Source organism: Neodiprion lecontei, chromosome 3, assembly GCF_021901455.1.
Source record: "Neodiprion lecontei isolate iyNeoLeco1 chromosome 3, iyNeoLeco1.1, whole genome shotgun sequence".
NCBI lineage: Eukaryota > Metazoa > Arthropoda > Insecta > Hymenoptera > Diprionidae > Neodiprion > Neodiprion lecontei.
Genome location: NC_060262.1, coordinates 12,455,943 through 12,481,827, shown reverse-complemented (window position 1 = coordinate 12,481,827; position 25,885 = coordinate 12,455,943). Strand labels below are relative to the sequence as shown.

The 25,885-nt window shown below is 39.0% G+C and overlaps 2 protein-coding genes across 2 annotated transcripts in view; both read right to left on the bottom strand.

Moving 5' to 3' along the window:
- The window catches only part of LOC124293695 (glutamate receptor ionotropic, NMDA 2B), a 1,867,270-nt gene extending 1,846,952 nt beyond the window's left edge, over positions 1-20,318 (bottom strand). Inside the window, exon 1 of the mRNA XM_046735718.1 lies at positions 19,829-20,318. The gene's annotated coding sequence lies outside the window, so the exon portion shown is untranslated. The remainder of the gene's footprint in view (positions 1-19,828) is intronic.
- Positions 13,179-14,846, bottom strand: LOC124293696. The gene is given in 2 exon segments (XM_046735719.1): positions 13,179-14,195; positions 14,700-14,846. Coding segments are annotated over 2 exon segments (1,164 nt in total).
- Positions 20,319-25,885: the final 5,567 nt, after the last annotated feature.

Here is a 25,885-nt window from a genome sequence, read left to right as displayed (position 1 = left end):
TCGTCATTGAATAAACCTTCCCCATTATCTCCGTTTATAAAACAAATATTGAGCAATACGCAACATGCGACAACAACTCGTATCATGAATTAAATATCTCGAAGAGACATCATTTGCAGTAAACGAAAACGACCCTTGTGAATGCCGAAGGCTAGTTCGACTACTACACGCGTTTGAGAAATTTTCGTGTCGAACTCATCTTCTTCAACTGTTAAATTTCCGTTGTTCCGAAAAGGACAAACCAGCCACGTTTGTGCTACATCATTATATCCTTTATCGCCTAATAAAAAGCTATTGTTAGGAAAAATTCTTTCGCGATTCTGTTCGGCTACTACAAATAGATCGGATCTTCTTAACATTTTGGCATCGTGAAAAGAGCCCGAGTCCCCGCAATATACATTCGTGAATTTTAGGTCGCAGTCAACCACAGCTTGCAGTAGAATAGAATAATGTTGTTTCCTGTTGAAATATACCCTACCATTTCCTTCTGGCTTATTAATATGAATATGAGAACCATCTGTTGCGTCAATACAACCACGAATACCTGCTACATTTTCAAATCTCTCAGATATTCTCACAAGGTTATTTCCTTCTAACCATTTAATGAACTGAGGAACAAGTGTAATGAGCCAATCAATGACTCTTCGCACTATGCGAAATACAGATGAAAATGAAATATCAAGGAGATTTGACAATAAACTATATGACTCCTTGTTGCCGAGAAACCAAAGTGCCATTAATAAACACAATTCAGCAGGTTTCTTTTCCTTTCCAAAGGTATGGGTTGGAATGAATCCACTATTTTCCAAACTTTGTGCAAATATATTGACGTATATGTACTAGGTTTTCTTTTAAAAATATCAGTATGCAACTACCATGGTGAAATATGTGTACATAATTACCTAATAATATGTTAACAATTGACCGCTCCAATCTGAAATCTTCCCTAAACTTCTCGTTGCTTTTAGCATGAACTGTTTCGAGAAAATTTTGCACACGCTGTCGTTCACGTCCGTCCATTGGAAAGTTGTGAAGGGGGAATAAAAGATCATTTTCGTAGTCATCTTCTTCTAATAGCGGGTTGAAACCAACATCGCTTGAAGAATTTGAACTGCTGCTGCTGTTATTATTGCTGGTGCTGCTACTACTACTGGATTCATTCATCAGGATAGCTAATAAAGCCTCTTCCATCTGAGACAGAACAATTTTCTTTTATCCGAAAAGTTCCACCCAAAGCGGCTGGGTCAGAGCTGTCGGGGCTCATGAGACGAAACTCAGTCTTATTTTAATTGAATAAATAATTAAACTGGGCGCCAACTGATTTCTCCAAAACCAGTAAATGATATTTCTTGTAAATGACCTTTTTTTTAATAATTATTGGCCGACTATTCGGACCCCGCTCAAGGTCGGGGACGCTGGATGACCCAATATACTTTTATAAATTTAACGAGAATATCTACAGGCTGAGAAAGAAAGATAGAGATAGCACTGCATTAACAAAGGTTATTTATTTGAGACTTACTTGGTCGATAGCGATATAGATATATATTCCCCTTGATGGGCTCTCACTCGACAGATTACAATCGACGGGTTGGCGGGGTATCTTCCACCCTCACACACGTATAATCTTACAATTATTTAATAATTTTATGGACGTTATAACGTCGATAGCAATTTTATATAGGCGCAAATATAATTCTTAATCAGGCAAGACTCCTGTACGGTAGGGCTGGCAGACACAGAGTCTCGACTCTGGTCCCGTGAACCTATGTCGCTCGCGCGACGAAAGGGGTGGGGGAACGATTGATATTCATGAGCGTCGTAGAGCTCTATCAACCACTTTTGTCGATAATCAATAAGACGATCGATTCCTGCAGCAGGATTCTGTAACTCTCTACCGACAATTATCGCTGTCGCTAGCTAGCGACAGTTGTCGCTTGCATCAACGATGCTAGCGACGTAGGGTGATTCTGTAACTTGGACGTAACGATATTCATCGATGCAAAACTAGTCACAGGCGCATCGATAAATGTCGATAGATTTTCAGCAAATTTGACAACGTCGCAGATATTATCACTAAAAATCTAGTAACTTCGGATAGATTATTTGTGAACGCAAACAAAACCGTCTATTGTTCTGTATCTTTGCCGTGATCTTTCCTCGCGCTGCGCTGTATAAAAAAACGTTTTCCGATTAATCAAAAATGGAAAAAAATGGAACAGTGTAAGTATACTGAGCCCAAACAGTTCCGATGGTTTTAGCTACTTTGAGTACTATTAACTACATAAATGTTGCAATGCTCAACTAAACTGATTTTGAGAAAAGGCCTTATGTCCTCTGTTTGTCATCTATTAATGACTACAATCACTCTATCCAAGTAATTGTATAAAATTCAGAAATATTTTTTTACGTTACTTTAACTAAGCACTCTTAATAAGTCTATTTCTCAACATCGAAAGAGTTGATTAAATATTATTATTTAATGCATTCTTTCGGCGAATAAAAAATGAACTTATTATTTTTTATATTACAAAGCCATCGAGAGATTTGATTAAATACTATTATTTAATCAACCCTTACGATATCTTATAAATGGACTTGTATATTTGGATAGATATTGAGGATTGAATCAACATGACCTCAAAAGTATGTTTTCGAATTTTATACAATTACTTGAATAATGAACACCGTTTTATAGAGAACGTTAAAATAATTATATTATTGTACTGAAAAAAATAATTGCTTTTTAAAGTGAATCTTCATATTCACTTGCATGATGAAGTTTTCAATCCTTTTTAAATCTAAATACTATTTTGAAGTTTAAAGAAAAATTCACGCCCAACACATTGACACGTTGTTGCACCAATACTATCATCCACTGTGTGACTGATTATCGTTACGCCTTAGCGAGACTTCCATATCCATCGCTAGCCGAACGACAATTATTGTAACCTAACGATTGGAACTAGCGACAAATATCGTTAACTGCGTCGTACAGAATCACCACTAGCGACAATTGTCGATAGGAAGCGTTAACGATAGCGATAATCGTCGCTAAAGAGTTACGGAATCCCGCTACTGGGTGACCTAGCTTACCGTATGCCTCTGTGTCTGTTTTACCTGCTTATACGTAGCGCGCGTGACGTCAAGGAAACGAATCTCCTGTCACATATCTAATAAAATCAGTCATATTTAATTTTGAAATAACATACAATTATAAATTGCAAAAACATATTTTAGCTCTTAAGAAATGAACACGATTAATATGAATACGTTATTCGATGGATTCATTCATATTGTAATTATTTATGTAGTATATATCATGTTTGCTCCATTTAAATATAATACACAGAATTTTAAATATATAATCAATCTTACTTTTACATTTTTATTCACTCACCGTAAAGCTTAAATTTGTTGACACCACTCTTTACACATTCGAACCTTTCTGTTTTGTGCGCATCAACTCCATTGTGATGTTCCATTTATTCATTTTCGAGAGTCGACACAAATGTCATGTAAATGGAAAGCACCCACTGTGACATCAAGTACTACCCCACTCTCCGTTGAAGTATCCAGTACCGCCGTTAGGGCCACTGACACCCCGGGCAAGAATATTGTGGTCCCCACTTAATAAGGACGTTGCCTCTTCCCGGCGGAACTGCCGCTTGCAGACGTTGACGCGATGCAAGTTTTCTCCGTCATTTATAAAGATATCAAACTTCTATTAGAAGCATTTTGAAATCGAAGGAGCAATCTGTGTCGTGTATTTTTTCGAATTTCAATTTTTTTTCTTAGAGCCGTAAAAAACAGCGCTGAAAGTAAGCAAAGTTCCCGTTGTAATAAAACAAGAATGAATTTTTTTTTCACAATTCTACGAAATACACGACATAGATACATCCTTCACCTTTAATTTGGGACTAAGAGCAATAAAATCGTACTTAAGAGTTGCGAGAAAACTTGCACGAGCTGAAGCATGAAACAGCGGATTTTTGCCACGAAAAGCGATTGCTTGCTAGCGCCACCTTTGGCTTAGGCCGCCCGTCATACGAACTAACGGCTGTAGCAGACAGCATGCATTTAACACATGCAAATCCGTAATTTAAACCGCGAGCCGTGAGCGTTCTTCAGTGTGTTCTTCGTAAATAAATATTAGTAAAGTATCTAAAACTCCTTGATAAGTGTTCATCAGTCATTCGCTATGACTAAGATAAGGAAAATCTTACGGAAAAGTAACAAAAAGGGCCAGGGTTGGAAAAATTTGGCGGCTTATCAGCGGGAGAGGTTGAGGTAAATAGAATGGCATCAAGTTTGCGTACATAGACTTGATTGTTTTCATTTTCAGACCGACTAACTAGCATGCACGTTTTATTAATCCAGAACACCGTATTTTCTTAACAATCTCTTCGAATTATTATGTACCGCCTCTTTCTCAATGTGTGTTTTGTCAACCTATTCTTCCGAAAATAATTTTCCATCTTTCGTTCACTCACGATTACAAATTTACCGTTCACTTTTAACGTACACTGATCTACCTAACTGACTATTTGATTGTGATATTTGACATCTACTTGCTAAGGTCAACGCATAATACATTAATGAATTGAGACATGACGTGTTATCGAAGACATTGTTGCAGCGTAAAGTTTCAATGCCAGCTATGTCCGGTACGCTACATTAACGTTTCGAAATGAGCCAATTACCCAGCTCCATGAAACCTGAGACTTGACTACGGCACTGATTCAGCTTCATCAGTTTTGTGAATTGGAAAAAAAAAATTCAATCAGCTATCGCTGTCCTTTTCGAACAGGCGTGATACTGTTTTATTCTCCAATAGCAATATATTTCCGTCTGAAATATCGTAAATTTGACTCGCAAGTGACGGATGGAAAAAATTAATTATTCCTATGTATACTACAATTAGTTGAAAACATAAAAGATTTTCTATTGAGAAATATTACTATCATATGCCTCGCGATTACCTAAAAAATAGGTTTTACGAAGCTGAAGTAACCTACGTTTTTCGACCATTCTGAAGAAAAATTTGTAAATAGAAGTTTTAATTCTATTTACAAATTTTTCTGAAACCACACCCACCTGGGGGTCAGGACTCAAATCAGACCGGCTCCAATATTTCTACATACTTGTCAACGGGTGACATAATATATGGTCAATGTAGAATTGCTACGAGCCAAATGACCGACGAAGAATTGGTCGCGGAAGACATGCCGACCGAAGACACAATAACAGATAATGTTATCGAGTTTGACGAGGTCAGATCTCCAACACAATTCATCGAAGTCGATCTGTTTTGCTCGGAGGTAATACCCAACTTTCCGATTTATATAACGGCAGCCAACAAGGACACGACAGTGCTAGGTATAAGCACATCCGTAAGTGTTTCGCCCACAACCGATAGTCATGTGGTGAAAGATCATGAGTTGCAATTGGAAAGGATAGTGGATCAATCCAAGATCGAATCAAGTCCTCCATTCAAGTTGGCCGGCAGAAGAATAGTGGATGTAAATCACTTCCTGAGCAGTATCAAAAAATTAGTTTTTCATCGACCTGATGATTGTACGTTTGTTAACATGTTTACATATCCGAAGGCCGGACAGGATTCACTTCAACCATCACCTTCAAATGTAAATTTTGTAATAAGATCGAATCAATAGACTCAGAAGACCGTAAACCAGATTCCTCATCTTTAAACTCAGCTATAGTTTCAGGAATTGTGTCCACAGGTGGTGGTTTTTCTCAACTGAAAGAAATTAGCGCTGCTATAGATATGCCTTGCATGGCTAAGACAACATGTACCAAATTTCACTACATTGTCAGCGATGCCTATCATGATATTGCTCGGGAAGAGATGATCAAGGCTGGGAAAGAAAAGGCGAGATTGGCCCGTGAGGCAGGTGACGTTGACGAAGTCGGGTACCCTTGCGTAGCGGTTGTTGCGGATGGGTTTTGGGCCAAACGATCTTACCGTACAAATTATGATTCTCTTTCGGGTGTAGCAGCAATAGTAGGGTGAAGGACGTAGCAAGTTTTGTTCATCGGGGTTCGAAACAAGTATTGTTCTATTTGTAATAGGTCGAAACAAGGGGAGTCAACATCAGTCGTGGATCATAAATGCGCCAAAAACTGGGGGGGTTCCAGTACCGCGATGGAATCTGACGTAATAGTACAGGGATTAAAATGTAGCTTAGAAATGCACGGCCTAAAATATAACAAATTGATACGAGATGGAGATAGTAGCGTCCACCGGAAGCTTATCGATGCAATGCCGTATGGACCGGAGGCACTAGTCCTAAAAATTGAATGCCGCAACCATGTGCTCCTAAACTATGGTACTCGACTGCGAGATGTCTGTGTGAACCGTAAGGTCGGTACAGTGATTCTGCGAAATGCTTTGCGCAAAAACTTGAAACGCCGACGTTATGCAGTAACTTCTGCTATTCGTCACCGAAAAGCAGAAATTAATAAGTCGCAATACGTTCGGGTCGAGGAATTGCGTAAAGATATAAAAACGGTCCGAATCATGTTTTCGGGGACCATCGATTGTGTAAAGACCGTGGTTATTTCTGCGACGGTAATCCGAAGCTGGATGAAATAAACCATGTGCAGGATATGGAAGCGGCTGGTATCTTCCAAGAGATCTTTTCGGCAATGAATTGACTTATTGATACATGTCTCTAGCCTGATATGGGACGTCGACAACAACGTGGCCGAGTTGTGCAACGCACATGTTGCTAAGGCTATAGGGGCGAGCGTGTCAATTTTACCCTTCGCGGATCATATCAAGCAAGATGCGAATCTGCCGTAGTGAGGATGAATGCCGGTGGACAGTTCCATGCGTTAGTCAGTCAGAAATTAGGAATGGGTGGGCCGGGGAAATTCACCGTCAAGTACTGTACAAATAAATCGCAATCTCTTCACTCTCGAAAGGCGACTTTCAAATCGAAATCAAAATTTTTCGTCGCCCAGTCCGCTGACACCGACTACGGCCCGGACGCTGCATGTCCGTCGCACGGTCTTACATACAGGTCTGGTAACTAGTAGGGTGGGGAATGACTCAGATAATGAGGCAAAACCGTGGTTCTCGTCTTCGCCGTCTGCAGCGCTGCCCCTTCGGGGTGAGCCAATCATAAATCAGATCCGAACAGCTGATTTTTCGGAATCAACAATCCTGAATAACACTCAAAAATGAAGAAAGATGCGAATAAAAAATAATTGAGATGTTTACTAGCATTCCATGGCGGGCGTGATAATTGTTTTATTTTAACGGAATCCTCAAATGTTTAAGTCAATATAATCCATAAACAACAAGCGAGGGCTTACAACTTTTGAGACAGTTTGAGATCTTGTGGAGATGATCCATCGTTTACACACTTTACACTGAGTTATGAACTGTCAAAAACTTCGATGAGCAGGTTATCTTATCGGTATATATTGTGACGTGGATTTTTCCGCTCCTCGGTCACTCGGAGAAGATGACCGAGAACTTACCACATGCACAATAATTCGGCGTCCACGATGTCCCCTGAATCTGAAATAATACCGCGAAATTTGTTGGGCGCCTGGCGTGATTAACACGCCTCGAAATCGGTAATACGATATACCGCGACCATATGCTCGGTAGCTCAGTACCGCGGAGAGGGGAGGGGTAATTTTTGGGTAGAGAGAGATACGCCACACGTACGTCGACAAGTTACTTCACAAAGCAGCAATAACATTAAACAATATATTTCAAAATAGCGATAATACAAAAAAAATAAAAATAAAAATAATAACAATACTGCGAAAGTTTGTCCTCGTGATCCCAAACGCAAACGCTTAGCTTAAAAAAAAAAAGGAACGAGCAAACAAAATAATCTATAAAAAAAAATGGAGGGATCCCGAAGACCTCTACGGCCTACGTGCGCTAGTCGCTATACTAATCGTGACCGCTAATTTACACACAAAAAGAGACCAAAAGCAAAATAGGACCCGACGCTCCGCTCGCGATCGTCCTCTACAGAATGGCGCTAATCGCCAACTTAATACTAACGGATTATGCAAAAAAAAGAAAAGAACTAAACGGAAACGAGGCTCGTCGCGTCACCCGCGACTGGCCGACGCGGTCCGCGATCGGCAATAAATTAATCAAACGAGAGAGAGATGAAATTTCTTATGCCTACGGGCGCTAGTCGCCAACTTAATAATACCCTACCTCACAAAAACCAAAAACCAGATTTGGACTCGATGCGCTGCCCGCGATCGTCCTCGACTACGACGCTAATCGTCACTTAATTATAAACCGCTAAACAAAAACGTGATCTAGATCATAATCGACGCGCTAATCGCCATCGTGATTAACTCTAGGTGATGTCTTATTTCTACGGGCGCTAGCCGCCACCTTACTGATGCACAAAAACTCGTAAACTAAACCAAAAAGACGTGACTCGACGCGCTAATCGCGACCGAATTAATAACTCTAAAAAGCTTTTCTGATCGTGCGGGTGTGTAGCGTATTATGACGCATCCGAGCTCCAGTCGTAGTCCCCAATTCCACAAAGTTCGCAACCCTTCCCGCTAAACCGAGCATCTACGCACAGTAACACGCGACTCCCCCCGAGAGGTGACCCCTTTTTTACGTGCGCAGACTCGACGAGACCCCGTGCAGCGGAATTTGGCCGCATTCAATCTCGAACCGAAATTGTTCCCCACTCGAAACCGTGACTCTACGCGGGACTTTACAAGGATCCACTTGACTCTACGCGTTATCGCGAACTCTCAGGCTACGGTCATCATCAAGGAGATCGGCAAACAGATTTCGAGCGCTACTCTAACTCCAAGATTAAGTGGGCCGACCGTGTATCAGTGTGCCAATCTAACTTGCGCTCGAAATATGCCCGCAAAGAATTACAAGCGCTTACCACTTCGTAACCACCCGAGGAATTCCCCGACTCCCGTTGCAGCCATGGCACGCGATTTCTCTCTTTTCTTTGTTGTGGCTCACTAAGTTCTATTCACCCACCACGCGACGTCGCCAGGACTCAAGTGACGAGTCCTGCAAATCGGAGCCGCAATTCGAACATGCCCCGAACATAGGCGCTATCCATAGTCAAAATTTCCCCGATCTAATTGGGGTTCTCGTTACGCAATTCTTACAATCTAGCGTATCGCTATCGTTGAATTCCGCTGTCGCGGGGTGTTGATTGGCTGGCCAGTCTCTGGTACCCCGTAGCTTGGCAGTGGCGTGGTGACGACTTCGCGAGGGTACCTGTCGTCAGTTGGGCGACGGAGGGGGGGGGGGGGGGGGGGCTACGGCTCGCCGGGCACCAACGGGAATCTCACCCGCCTTGGATTCTCTCGCGGCAGAGCTCTCCGTTGACGCTCTCTCCGTAGCCTCGTGTGAGGCCCTCCTTTCGTCGCGATCCGCCGCGATTGCCATCCAGTAACGTCGTTTAAATTTGCTGCCGATCCCCTGTCTGAAGCCGCATTTACTCGCCACCCAAAAAAAAAATAAACAAAAATCCTGAAAAGTCTTATTCGCTAGACCGGCGATTGTCCCCTCTTAGAGTCTCGGATGCGTGACTGTTGTCCTGGCGCTCTTTTTCGAAATGAGCCGCGGTCTGCTCCGCGTGCTCCCTAAGTTTATGGTCCGTCTAGAGTTCGGGGAGCCGTGTGGAACGCGCAGTAAAAATGCCACGTTACAATATCTATATCTATCATACCCCAGGCCAATGGCGCCCCTAGCGGATAGATAGGAAACAAGACCGTGTGCCTCACTAACGGTGACACCCCCTACCACTCAAAAGTGCCGGAGTTACCTGACCTGTATGTAATACCGTGGTCCGTCGCAACCAGACATGTCCGAAGAGAAATTGGCTGTCGCTAAGAAGGATTTCGTGCAAGCCTTGTATTCGGTGGATACACTGGTAATCGATCGGCAAACTAGAGGACAAAGCACGTCTGACGAATGGTACGATGAGCGTAGAAAGCGGTTAACTACCTCGATATTTGGTAAAATTTGCAAACGACGGCCACAAACATCTTGCGTCAAATTAGTTGAACGAATTCAATATACCGATTTCCATGGTAACGCGAGTACAAGGTGGGGTATCGAAATGGAGCCTTTGGCGATCAGTCAGTTTGCTTCGGAATATGGAGTTAGGGTGGAATCCAGTGGTCTAGTGGTAGACAAGGAGCTACCGTTCCACGCGGCGTCACGTGATGGATTAGTAGGTGAAATGTTCCGCTTCTGCCAAAGAGCTCACTCCAATGGAGGGCACAGAGTCAAAAAAAAAAATAAAATTCATGTCCATTATGAATAGTGGAGCCAAATCGATCACATAACATAAATATTTTCATCAGGTTCTGGATCTTCTCCACATTGCAAAAAGGAAGTGGTGCTATTTCGTAGTTTGGATGCCGAAAGGACTGATCTTAGACAAAATTATTCGCGACGTCAATTTTTGCAAATTGAAAATGGAAAATAAATTAGCTGACTTTTTTCATTTCTGCCTTTTGCCAAAAATAGTAGACTCCAGACGTGCTCGACAACTTCCGATTCGCGACCCTCCTTAAATAATTGAAGCTAGAAATTCTGCAGTGAAATCAAAAAACTCAATGACTGATGTTTCCACCCGTAAGAAAAAGAAAACGACAACCGACAGTACTAACAAGTAACTATACAGACGTTTGTACATATTTCTATATTTTCCCTTTCATTTATACCTATTTCACAGTAATTTCATACACAGAAAACTATTCTTGATTGAAAAATATGCTATTTTTTGAATAAAAATATCACATATTCTTGAATGAAGAATACTCAGCACTTGATTCAAGAATATTTTAATTCTTGCTTCAAGGATTGTTTTCTTTGTGTGTAGGCCATTTTTTAATTTTTTGTATTACTTATCAATCCTCGCATGTATATCTTGCTTGTTAAATTTTCATTTTTCAGTTACAGTCCATTCAAAATTTTGCACAGATACAACGTGTTTTCACAGTATGTTTGCAAGTTCAGAAATGCATGAAATTCTGAATAATGATCTTTCATATTCGTTGGCTGAATGTTTGCATCTTTCATTCCATAATATTCAATGAAACAGTTTATTTTTAAGATTTGTTTTATTTCTATAATAATTACTTATTATACCAAAGAAACGTCATAACGGAGAGCGAAAAGTATGGTATTCCATGCGATCGAATGTATATATTTCATTTATTGACGCGCCATTACTTTTGGTTATGTTTTGTACTATAGATTTTGCTAATTTTTCAATATGCCTTATCTAATAATTTATAATATACTCCTGCATGTCGAACTCAATTTTTTTTTTTTGATTTACTAATTTTCTTTTAATATCTATCGATGTATGTAACACTTGTAATTTTTCCTAGCATGATTGGGAGGTTGGGACGGGATAGGGTGGGTCTCTTCATCGCAGGGACCTCCAGGTGGTGAGACCTGGGTAATTGATGGCAACGTATTTAGTAGGGATGCGCAATTCTAAATCGATCCACTCAAGAATCGATCTGTTGGGTCGAGAAAATAGATCTTTTGTATTGATACTTTACTAATCGATTTTTTCTAGAATTGATTCGAAGTCTGCAAGGATCGGATTTGGTTCTTAAATCTTCAATTAAAAAAAGTGTTGAAAGTCTATTTTGGCGCTCTATATTTTATGGATAATATAGATTTGAGAATACAAAAGAATCGACCAATTTCTAGCGCTGAATAAATCTAACATCACAACTAATAAAAAAAGCTTCCCACCTAGTCGGCTGTGTTTGTGTAATATGTATATGAGAACTATTGCTGTGATAAACAACCCAAAGCAAACTATTGTTACATATCAAATCTGTTGAGTAAGTACTACATTTGTGTGACACGATTCTTAATCTCCAATACAGCTACCAGTTTCCATTTAAACTAAAAAGTAAAAATAACGATCGATCTTCTGAAGATCAATCTTTTGTATCTGATTTTTTGGATGAATCGATTTTTCCAAAATCAATTCAAATCGATTCTGAGAATCGATCTTTTGCTTGATATCGCCCATCCCTAGTATTTAGTCATGAATTAGCTAACTGCTGTTTCAGGTAATTTCTCTTATAATATTTTTCACTTCACCGCAACGAGTTATGCAATAGATCTCTTGAAAACTCGAAGGTTATTCAATGATTTCTGTAACTTATTATTATTTGCATAATCAATAAATATTTTAAATAATATATATGTATACGTGCCAACCTCACCTCGGATAAACGTATCCTAATCTCATCAACCATGCGAAACTCATATAGGGCTTCCAGTTATATTCCTCACACCACAGAACTTTAGAACGTTCAAATACAAGCGGCCTGGTCCCAAAGGAGTGCAGAGTGGCGGGCCATAGCACGCGAGGGGCATAGACTCAAATCCAGCCCACTTTTCCCCTTGGCCGCCTGGCTTGAGTCGCGCGTGATGACAAAGTTCCCGCGCGAGATGGGTAGGCAACATCCTTACAGTGTTCATGTTGGCTGAACCAATTCTTGCTTTAGCTTTACCCAGAGCTAACGACATGGACGTAAAAGGTTTTGCAGCTGCTTTTTTTTTTAATTTTTTTTAATGTTTTTAATTTTTAAATTTTTAATATATTTCATATTTTTTAATTTTTTAATTCTTAATTTTTTGATTTCTTTGGAATGTTACGGGGTAGATTGCGTAGGCTCCGATGAGCGGTAATCGGAGCTTACTCCACGCCCAGCCAAGGTGTTGTTTGGCTATTGTAGGGTCCGTTCACGTCGACTATGCACTCGCGTGCTACTACTCCCAATGCAGGAAGGGAATGGAATAGAAAGGGATCGGTATTAAGGGAAGGTAAACGATTTAAAGTATATGATTGTTTATTAGTGGTCAATGCAACGGAGTCGGTCAAGGGAAAAAGGGTATGGTCTTGGTTTAGAGGGATAGGTGTCTTGCTTGAGTGCTGCGATGGATCTGCCTGCTTTTGCCGGATGTAGCAGGCAAGCTAGCCGCGAGTTACAGGAGAACCTGCTGACTCGCGAACGATAAGGGTAGACTACAGAGCGTAAGGTAACTAAGAGCGTGGGAAAGGAATATGAAGTCTGGAGGACGTAACAGAACCTTTTGTTGATTTTTTAATAATTTTCTTAGGTTGTGCTCTTTTTTATGATTTTCTTCAGTAAAATTTCACTTTTCGGGTCTTTTTGTCAGCAAATACACGAATTAAATTAGAAAAATCTAATTGTCCAGCGATTTCATTTTCAATCGAAAGAATAGCCAGGTTAGAGAGTCTTGTTTGAGAGATTGTTGATCGAAGAAACGGTTTTATTAATTTTAATTTTGAAAAACTGCGTTCTCCACTTGCAACTGTAACCGGAATAGTTTCAAAAATTCGGAACGCAATCCATATATTTGGATACAGTTCTTGAATATTTCGCTATCGTATAAAATTGAGGACGGTTATACATGAAATATTATCATCCAGGAAAAAATGCTTCAGACTTATGAGCTTTTGCTGGAGATTTGCACAAAACACTGCGAGTTCATTTTAGTCCGGAATTTTTCTAATGTGTAAAAAAGACCACGTTTCCGAATAGTCTTTTAACTGTTGGAATCTCTCTTTTATTGACATTAAAGCGACGTCCAGCAATTTGTTAAAAAATTCAACTTCCAATTTTTTCTCAGCAGATTCTATTGGCTCATCCGTAGCCATTTCACCAGCCTGACATTTAATACGTTGTAAACGTTTCGCAGGTTTGAATTCGGGTGTGATTTGAAGCGTTTATACCAGGTCACTTACAGTGCAATAAGCTTTTTTGAATCCGGTTTTTCGGTATTCTTCGAAGAAATCACAACAATTTTCGAGCATTTCTGCGGATTTACCGAGATCGATGTCTTTGGATTACAGTGATTTGCTGACAACATTAATTTGAAACAGAATTTCGTACTAAACCACCAAAGAAAGAATGAAACCGAAAGCTTTCAGTTGCTCTGCTAATGTGCTTGCCTCGTGTGATGCGGTGTGATCAGTTTTTTCCGTTACGTTACCCAATGTAACTCAAGCATCATGAATTTCACAAATTTGATAGCAAACAGGTTTTACGCTATTTATTTTGGCTTCCCAACACGTATCGCTTAGCTTTTTCAAACTGTAGAGTTCTACATGATCAGTGAGTAATTTCCACCGATTCCCCGAAGCAGAAAATAGCGTAAATATTCTTTGCAAAATTCCGAACAACGTTACAGACTTGACTGACAATTTAGCAGCATCACACAGTGCGAGATTATATCTGTGCCAGCCACAGGGCACATAAAAAGCCAGGGGACTTAAATCCAAAATTCTGTTTTGTACGCCAATATTTTTTCCCTTTATGTTAGCTCCATTGTCGTACTCCTGACCTCTACAATTCGCTATCTCAAGTCCGTGTTTCTTGAGAATACTCAAAATTCTTTCGGTAAGTCCTGCATCTGTAGAGTCATTGACCGGGATGAACTCTACAAAATGCTCCTCAATAGCGACATTAGCATCTGTCAAATCTGCAAATCGAATTGTCAGGGACAATTATTCGACGTGACCTATGTCTGGAGTACAGTCCGCTATGATTGAATAATATTCAACGTTTTTAGCTCGTGTAATAATCTCAAAAGTAACCTTCTCGCCCATCAGATCAATTAACTCGTCTTGGATATCCGTACCACAATAGTGATCAGAAATGCCGCCTGTTGATGCCAGCTTCAAATGCTCCTCCATAATCGGATCGAATTTACCCAATAGTTGTACCAATCTGAAGAACTTGCCATTGTTTGGCGTGTACAGTTTGTCTTAGCTTCCTCTAAATGCCATGTTATTTTCGGCCAGATAAAGAACAATGTTCATTAAACGAGTCAAAACATTATTCCGTCGCAAAGTTTCACGACTTATCAATTTTTGTTCTTCGCAATCAACTGTATTTCCTCTTTTCAACCTTATTTCTCTTTGAAACCACTGATGGTAGTACTTTTTATACAGTGGGCTATTTTCATGCGTTTTGAGTAATTCGGACAAATGTTTCCAGTTATCAAATCCTTGGGATGTTAAATTCGATATCGATTGACTATTGAAAAGTCGACAGCAAAAACAGTAAACTCGATTTTTCGAAGGTGAGTACACCAGCCAACGACGCAAGATTGTTCCATTATTTGGAAGTTTTCTAAAATACTTAGAACTTGTAAGATGACGACCGGATTCATCTTTCGGAAAGTTGGGTCGCTGAACCTGTGATGGACCGACAGTTATTAAATGGTCAACCAATTTATTATTTCGATTATCCGGCCAGTTGCCTACTTCGGATAAATCCACTGTAAAATTGTGCTTTCTGAGTCATTTATAAATAATAAACTATCAGAATTCACGTCGCTAGTACTGTGATTATTGACAGAAAGCTCGGATTCAGTCGTGGTCTTATCTTCATCGTACTTGTCTTCTTTCGTTCCGAAAGATGTAGAAGGATAGAATTTTTCTGAAACTGACGCATGCTCTTTTTGCGATTTTGTTGAAATGTATTTGTCAGTATTCATTAATTTTTTGGCTTTGTGAAACTCTTTTTCCTGTTCCCGCTTACGTTTCTAAGGTTGGCGGTGGACGCATTCCGCCAATCGTAAGCGTGCGCGGAGTGTCGTCGAGGATGGACTCTAATAGTCCAGACGAATAAGCTATAAAATCGACTAACTTCTATTCTGGAATAACGTAGGTTAGCCGATTTTTTTATAGGTTCATTAAAGACGGACGAACATATTTTCACCTATGCCCCTAAAAATTAGGTCCGGGTTTGTCCGTAACGATTGTTTAAACTTTTGAGACCGCACATTTTGTTAAATAACGTCTTTGTTATGAGTCATACACGAAAACTGTTGAAACAAAAGTTATTCGTCTCATCATTCTCGATAAAACAAGCTGTCGTGAGATCAATTTCCTCTATTTGTTTATTTGCAAAATGCAAAATGTCGTGAAAAAAAAAAAATTTACATTTCTTGTTATAAATTGATGAATAAGCAACGTGTGGCTTTGAAATTCATGGTACAGGTAATATGAAGTGTCTTCAAAATTATCGTGCAAGGCTTTTTTGGCTGTGTTATATAGTTGAGCAACAATCCGCGACAAGCCAAAATCCGTATATCGTCTGCCCTTTCTTATGTGATTGGCCCACGGGATGCCAAAAAATCATGGAGTCAGTTCGTTACTAGTACTTTCCATAAAGAAAAAAAAAATTCAATATTTATACTCGAAAATCTTAACTTTTGGGTGACTTGAAATTTTTTGCTTTTAAACAAATAGAGATATCTTCGAGAATATTCATATTATTGTAAATATTATGATGGATTGTACTTGCCCTTTATTTTACGAGTAGTTAAAAAAAAAAACATGAATATCTTGATTAGAACTGGAGATAACGGTGTTTAAGTGTTATTTTGTTTATTGTTGTTGTAATTAATATTGAGGGGGAAAAAAAATTTCAGCTATCTCTCAACACCCCAAGACATCACCGTGAATTTTTTCAGATCTCTAGGTGCGTTGTATCTAGTAAAAAAAAACTGCTCAACGTTCGTCGAGCGGCGTTAGTCGGAGGAATGAAGCCGGGCGGCGTGGTGGGGGGCTCGAGGCTTCGCGCGCCCGGCTGTTTTCACCGCTTAATTAACAACTCAATAACTTCGTTAATAATTATCGTACAACATTTTTTTTTCTGAACTATGCTATTTTTTTCTCAACAATTCGAATCTGTAATTAGTTTTTTAATATTTATAATATTTTTTTTTTCTTTTGGATTTTAGTCATATTCTTAGGACATATTGCTATAAATAACTTTAGATATATAATATTTGTGAATTTGAAGATAAAATGAAATTAAAAAAAACTCAATTACGGTGTTGTGAGTATGTATACATACATATCTCGCTATCTAATAAAAAAGTTCTGAACAAATGAAAAAGAAGTTTTGTCAACATTTTTTTTTATCGGGCCAAAAAACACATCAAAAAAAATATTTCAGCAACGTTTTTCCGTAAGAAACCAGAAATCGATTTTTCGGTCATTTTTGACGAAAATATCACCAAAGTCTCCCCTTGATAGTTTGCAAGTATTGGTTGATATATGTATTGTGTGAATGGATGAATGAATGAATGTAACTATCGAAATGATAATCAAGTATGAATTGTTTCATGAATTATAACTGAACAAAGTTGATGCCAAATAAATAAATATTGATCTGAGAGAAATATGAAGAACACAAAAAATAAAAAGCCGCTTCAATTTTTTGCCAAAATAATGCATCAGTTGCCCAACTTTCGTTGCGATCGCTTTAGCGGTGTAGGAGTTTTGGCTCTCCGCGTTTTCGAGATGTACAGCGCTTCTTTAACAGTACCTTAAATTTTCACAGCTTCTTTATTATACCTATTCCTATCGCGTGAACTATAATAATCATGATTGCTCGATTAGTTTTTGTTCATGATAAAAAAAAAATTGAATTTTCATCTTTTTCCATTTGTTAAGCACGTAAAACAAAAACTACCAAAGCGATGACGATTATCCTATTACATGCGATAGGTATACAAATAAAAAACAATGTAAAAATTTTAACAAGATGAATCTATTTCTACACTTTTTTTACATAGGTTCCTATCGGGCGGTATACATTAGATTACATTGGCTATCTCCTCCCCGAAAAATTTATAAAGTTTGTTTAAATGTCAATAAATATTATGTGAAAATGATGAGAAATTTTATCGCAATGGCTTGTCTTAAAAAAATACCCAAAAACCCTTAAAAAAAAAACAGCTTTCTAAGTGGAAGAACCCCTCAAATATTTATGTATGAATCATGAAAGATTCATGAAAATTCTACTCAATCCCAATTTTGATACTTTATCGCAATACCAAGTCACTAGCCACAGCTTTTCAGGTTTACTTTTTTTAGATAGTAGCTTCTCACAATCAGTTGAGTGGATAGCGTGTTGTACTCCAAAACAAAGGGACCACAGTATAAGAGGTTTAAGTCCTCTAAAATTTTCATGGATATTCGTTAATTTCACCCACAAAACAGTAAAGTAATATTATAAACGTATTACAACGAAGTTTAATAATAATATTACAAAACTATCACAAATGTTAATCTTCTATGCGGAAGTAATGATGTTTCTATTAGGTATGCCACAGCACCTGATTAGTACACCCACAGAAGCATGAAACATTACACGTATAGTTGTAATATTCCGATAAAGTTGGGTGGGAGTCAAAATCTCGAACGAACAAAAAGTTCACTGGTCGAAGACCCTGAATTTTCGTATACGAATTTTAAAATACCGAATGATCAATTTACCGAAATTGGAATTTTAGAAAAATCACCCCGTAGAATAACTGTTTTCCAGAAACTTCATTCAATCTAAAGCTCTATTATCCGAAAAAGTATTTTCAGAATAGTCAGCATTCCGAATAAACAAGCACAGAATTTGGAGATATCGAAAAATGAAACTTCCGTAATTAAAACTTGAGAGCAGCGAATACTTTGAACAGCCACAAAACGAAAATCAAATTTCAGATGGAGCAAAATCTCGATCCGCAAAATGCAGAAAAACCAGAAAGATCTCGAGAGTACGTAATACCGAATCTTCTGAGAAATCGGATTTTCTGAAATTCGTTAACTCGATGTCAGTTTTATTATGATTAAATCATTGTATTAGACAATCGTCTGTGTCATCAAAGACAAAAAGAACGTGAAGGAACAGGCAAAATATTTTCAATAACATTTGAACAGTACTTTTTCACTGTACATTTAGTTTATTCAAGACATTCACATTCCACATTCACGTACGCGCCCTTGCGTCTCTTGAGAAGCTTAACACCATCTGCAACTGGTGACGTTGGAAAAAATGAATTTATGTGCTTCCGCCGTCTTGTAACCTTTTTTGGTATTCTTTCTATTCTGTCTTATTGTTAGCAGTTTTCAGGATTTGGTCCATTATTATTGATAAATTCGGATTCGTAATTTTTTGAAAAAGGCACGATTCTGATATTTTGAAAGTCAATTTTCGACTGTTCGGTATTTTCGCATTCAATATTTTTCCCTTCGTAATCTTGCCAATTGTCGAAAAAGAAAAATCCGGTATAAATTTATTGATACATTTTTGCGTTCTAAATTTTTATTTTTCTACAACATAACTTTTCGTATTTCTAGTCTTTCTACGTTTTTAACTCTCGATAATTCAAGTTTCAAGATTTCGTCCCATTGACTTCTTGGTCTTTCGCATTTTTGTACCCCACCCATAAAGCCTTTGTCTTATGAATGGGCTGTGTAGGAAAGTGCAACTAACCAGCATGAAAATGAATGATTATTTTTCAGCGTGGTCTTATCGACGAATATTACATCCTAAGTGATATTACATTGTAAGAAGATCTAGCTGGGTTCCAAGAAGTTTAACCAAATTGGTTGAACGGTTCAACCGATTCATGGTTAAATCGGTCGATGACTGAATTCCATGAGAATCGACCATACTGTTGAAACCAGGTAACTTGCAACCATCATAGACAGTTAACCGATCTTGACCAGTCAACGAATTAGCTAATCAATTCAATCAAATATCTTGGCTGGTTGAGCCGGGTAAATTATACAACCTTACCTTAGACTATAATTTTTCACATAGACTTTTGTTTGAGGTTGGGAGTACTCGATTACCAGAGGGCATTGATGATTTAAATGAATTTATAAAGCTTTCTCAAGAGACTCTTATACTCAAGCAAGTACTAGATATTCAATCTTGATCAACAGTAAAGTAGGACATGAAAAACTTATATTACCCTCACTTGCTGGTCATTGCTTGCCACAAATACTGACGTGCAGTTTAACTACTGGATGTACGCATCTTTACGTGCTTGAATATCTTTAACTCGACTGTTGACAGTATTTAAAACTTTTCACTGCACGTTATAATCACTATACTCACGTTCTGATACCAACCCGAGACAAAATCAATATAAACGTATTCAGTATTTCCGTAAACTACAGTCATTCAATTAGTTTCTCATATTTGGAAATACTAATATTACCGTTCATAACACTCTCAACAAGGTTAATAACAACCATAATAATAATGATCATGTAATTATAAGCAAAATGACAACACAAAAATGTTACGTCTGTAGCAAAACAACTGACACTGCAACACGTTTTTAGTAAATGAGTATACTGGATGACTTTTTTTTTAACAACATGGTTAAATCCACCACTGGGCTTTTGCAAATCTTTTAAAGTTAACCCTACGCGACACAGAAACCGCCGACAGAGCTAGGTAACGCACGAAGCCCAACTGAACATCGAGAGTCCTGGCCGCGCCTTTGACTGTATGAAGGACGAGCGCAGGCGCCTGGTTAACTAGGATGTCACACTGCACTCGGAGATCATCTTTGGCGAAAAGAATCAGGAGGATGCGCTGTTCTGACACTACCACTGTTATGACACAACTGCACCCGTATAAAGCATACGCGTAATACACATCGCTCAAAAGCACCCCGGGTGGAAAAACCTTGTACCAAGCAGACTAAAGTTGTAAACACCTACAAAATTCTTTTACCGCAAAAAATATCTACGCCTACAAAAATCCTTTTGCTCCAAAAAATACGTATGTAAATGAACCATCAAAATGCTTTTTTCACAGATATAAAATATTCTTATAAATTTTTATTGCCAAGCACATTATTTAGACGTACATTACGCTTTATATGTAGGAACCGTTATTCAGGAATTACTTGATAACTGAAACTTGACAAGGTGTACAATTGCATTGAAACCTATGTAATATCGCACAGCTTCAGGTATATAAATCTGCAGTCAAAGTATTAATCGTACAATCGACTAATTGGATCCTCGATTTGTGTATAAACCTCTAACGGACTTTGTTAGCTCCTTCAGTAGATCCATAAATGAATTTTCCTGTTATAGTACGAAAACACCGCCAAGTACTAGTCACTAAAAATCTCAAATTTTATCGCCCGTTCTTCATTTTTCACGTGTGTTTAAAATTTTGCAAACGGGAGTGTCATACTGTAAAAATCTCTTAAAATAACACAAAATTTGTTCCAAAAGTTATGCATCTGTTGGCGCACGCTGCAGCCGCGTAACTCTAAAGGAACCCTATTGAGAGATTGGTCTCAAGCTGAGCTTGAGCTATATTTATTTGAAATTAATCAACTTGTCACATATTCGAACATTGAATCTGAGGTATGCTCTTACATGATGTACCCTAAACGGACGATGGAATTTTTTTTTTTTTGCGTGTGTTTAAGATTTGCAATTTATACGGAAATAAAGTAAATTTGAATCTTTAATTAAAAAACTTGTCTTCATACTTAATTAATCTGTTATAACTTCGGGTTGTATGAGTGGATCTGCGTGACTGATGACGCTTGGATACGGAACATATTGACTGAATTCAAATGAAATGAAGGCTAGCGAATGTGATGTTCCAGAATCGTTCGGCGTTGAAATATATTATTCCCCATACAAAATGAGCGAACACGTATTTTTTTGCTTACCCCGAAAAAATTATCCAAGTCCGATGTCGTTTTTTAAGATTTAAAAATAAAAAACGTTTTTCGCCAATTTGAGGATTCAAATATTCGAAAAATAGCCGCCAAATCCGCAATTCTCGAGCTTTTTCGACGATTCTTGTTTCATTTGATGCGGAATTTCGTGCTCTGTCGAGGAAAAAAAAGTCCCAAAAATTTTGAAAATTTCCGAAAATATCGACGTTTTTTCGAAAATATAAAAACTCACTTTTCTCATAAACCACATTTTTTTTTCCTTAAAATTTAATATGTTCTTCGGGGTGATGGACTACTTACCCTATCAATGGCAACTGGTATTTTTTCTTGGTTTTCGAGTAATTGACTATTTTATTCTCTGAATTCCTGCACGGCTGAATTTTCACTGTTTAAATGCTATATACTGGTGGGCTTTCGTTTTTCGAGAAAATGAAATCTTGCAAAAGAAAGATAAGCAAAAGATGCGATTTGTTTGGTAAAATAATTTATTTTTACGCATATATTGTACACAGTTGTAACACAGTTGTAATTTGTTGTCAGTCGAACTACTATTAAGATCTCGTTCCCTTTTCTTCTACGACAGTCTTCCACACGTGGCACTTTTGTATACCCGCATAACCTTCCACTTGACTCCATTCGTCAATTTTCTTTTTGTATGTCACTTTGTATGTACAACACTACTATTACACTAACACTACTACTGTATGTACAAAATGCAGAAGATTTTGTAAGATACGTCAAAACGTACACTTCAGCCATAAATTTGATACCACTATCAACTAAAGATTTGGCCAAGTTCCGAAAAAAGAAAATTTTGTATGTACAACACTACTACTACACTAACACTACTACTGTATGTACAAAATGCAGAAGATTTTGTAAGATACGTCAAAACGTACACTTCAGCCATAAATTTGATACCACTATCAACTAAAGATTTAGCCGAGTTCCGAAAAAAGAAAATTGACGAATGAAGTCAAGTGGAAGGTTATGCGGGTATACAAAAGTGCCACATGTGGAAGTCTGTCGTAGAAGAAAAGGGAACGAGATCTTAATAGTAGTTCGACTGACAGCAAATTACAACTGTGTTACAACTGTGTACAATATCTGCATAAAAATAAATTATTTTACCAAACAAATCGCATTTTTTGCTTATCTTTCTTTTGCAAGATTTCTTCTCGAAAAACGAAAGCCCACGAGTATATAGCATTTAAACAGTGAAAATTCAGCCGTGCAGGAATTCAGAGAATAAAATAGTCAATTACTCGAAAACCAAGGAAAAATACCAGTTGCCATTGATAGGGTAAGTAGTCCGGATGACCCCGAAAAGCATATTAAATTTTAAGGGACAAAAAATGTGGTTTTTAAGAAAAGTGAGTTTTTATATTTTGTAATAAACGTCGATATTTTCGGCAATTTTCAAAATTTTTGGGACTTTTTTTCCTCGACAGAGTACGAAATTCCGCATCAAATGAGACAAGAATCGTTGAAAAAGCTCGAGAATGACGGGTTTGGCGGCCATTTTTCAAATATTTGTATCCTGAAATTGACGAAAAACGTTTTTTATTTTTATTTCTAAAAAAATCGATATCGGACTTGAGTAGTGTATATATGAGAGTTCTAACTCAAAGATGGCGGCGCTCCCCCCTAGTTCCCCCCTAGCTCCCCCCTAGCCCCCCCCCCCCCCCTGACTCGCGGCGCATCTCCTCTGACGCGCCGCCGCCCCCCCCCCCCCCCCCCCCCCGGTCATTTTTGGCGGCTATTCCCATAGGATTTGACACACACACACGCACACACACACACGCGCACACACACACACACACACAAAATAATTCCTGTCGAGACTTGTTTGGCGCCGGAAAGCCGCACATAAATCAGATAAGGCAAGAACCCGCTAGATCTATTGAAAAAATTCCAGGAAATGACCCCTGAAGGAAGGTTTAAAATGGCGTTTGGAATGCTTTTAACAATTTTTTTATTTAACACCAATTACATTTAGTTTTCTTATTGTATTCTCAATTATCTTATTCTAAATTTTAACGAGTGAAATTATACATATCATTTTCAATATCCATATTAATTAAACATATTGTTATTCCAAAATTGACTTAAACCAATTTTTTAACAGTACCACTGATCGGATTATATTCAACAATGCGATCATGCAAGATCATGCAGTAGGCAGAAGTGTGTGGTGGGAACGTAGTGCTAGAGTCAAATTCCAATCGAATGTCCACAGGTCCCCAGTTTTCAATGTTTCGTTCTGCTTGGAGCAATCGATGACGATAAGGGGAGCTTGGTTTGTAAATTCACGCCTCGATAGCAAAGGCCCAGCTTCTTTCTTATAGTAGCTCATTTGAAACCGAACATACATATCATAGAGAATGGCGGGGGATGTGCAGGCTCGGACTTGTTCGCTATAAAGAGTCGTAAAACCCAAAACTGTGTGTACACATACCATCCGGTGAAGAGCGGGCAAGATAAGATTTTTCTTACACCAAACACTGTTCGCTACCTGCTTTTCGTTGACCGATTTTTCACACCACATGGCCCACGCTGCTTAAAGACTCATAAAACTCAAAAACTACATTAGGCGGCGGTGGGTTCGTGGAGAGGGGGAGGGGGAGGGGGTGAAAACCTGTTCCAACACGCTTCAAGGCAAGATGCAGCTGCGGAACTGGGTGACTTCAAACTGGCAGATAAACCGCAAAAATTTAGGGATGGTGGGGGCGGGGACTGCGGACCCCAGCCGTCTTTCGCGTCATTTTTTACATGAATTTCATCATCTCTGCAGAGTCGGGAGGGCAATAAAACCCAAAAATTTAGGGATGGCGGGTCGGATAAAGGGCGGACCCAGTCGTCTCTGACGTCATTTTTTCCTCCGAGATGCGCAGAACGCAGTGCGCACCGCATCTCTGACGTCATTTTACCCTCCGATATGCGCAGAACGCAGTGCGCACAGTTCCCAAATTCTTGCGATCTATCGGCCTATATACATATAAGCTCAACGCATCCGATGCAGACTCGTCAGTCTTACACGATACGTGCAAGTCAAAAAAGTTATACAAAGTTCAGCTTATATCAACGTCAAAGTCATGGCAGTCGAAGCGTATATGGGACTTGCGGAGCAGATGGAGAGGACGTACAATTTGCTGAGAGAGCAACCACCCGGAGAAGAGAATGACGCCGTCATCAATCATTGGGCTGATATTGGAATTGCGAATATCCAAGTTCTGCGCGATATTTCCATGCAACGAGGAACAACCGTTGGTGCGAAAATACGGTTCCAACATACGATCGCACTCCTGCAATCTTGGGTGACGAAGATCAAGCAGTTGCAGCAGCGCACAGTGGTGACGGGTGGAAATATCGGTACTCCTGCGGGTGTACAATGGGACGACGTGGATAGCGCTTTTGCCAGCCGAATCAGAACGGGGGTTATCACAAATCTCCGTCATAAAAATTTGGACGCCTTTCTGGACGATGTGCAGCGCGTCGTCACCGAGAAGTTGGAGCTGATACTGCGCGAGGAGGGAAATGTGAAGGTTAACCTCATATTATCGTGCAAATTCGAAAATGCCAAGCACGAAGAGATCTCCACCGAAGTTAAGAGTTTCAACACCACCAACGTGGCGATTCTCCTCCCATCAAGCGATATAAATGGTTGGTTTACACGTGCACGGGGTGATCTGCAGTCAAAGGTGGAAGATTTCGAGCAACGCGATTCCGGCTGGAGTATGATTGAGATCCTTAACATCGCTGTAAATATCAATCGCTACCAGCCTCTCGCCGCGGGGGCTTCAACATTCGTCGAGCTGCCCCAAGACATTCGACATAAAAAGGCTGTGATTAACGTGAGGAACGAGGACGAAAGATGCCTTCTCTGGTCCGTCACAGCAGCCCTCCACCCGGTCAAGATCAACGCCGATAGGACTAGCCGTTATCATCGATATATTTCCGAGTTGGACTGTACAGGTATGAAATTCCCTGCTACTCTACATGATGTGAAAAAGCTTGAGAGATTGAATAATTTGCGCATCAATGTATATGGAATAGAATCTCAAACTTTTTCGCATCATGCAAAATCAAATGAAAGCGTCATCGTGCCAATTTATTTGAGTAAAAATTTGCATAGCGTAAACATTGACACGATCCATCTTCTAATGGTTGAGAGTAATCCGGAAGACGATATGACTGGTGAGTTTGCACCGAGATTCCACTTTGCTTGGATTAAAGATCTTTCCCGATTGGTGAGCAAACAATTGTCTGATCATAATGGCCAGCTGTTTTTATGTGACAGATGTTTGTGCCACT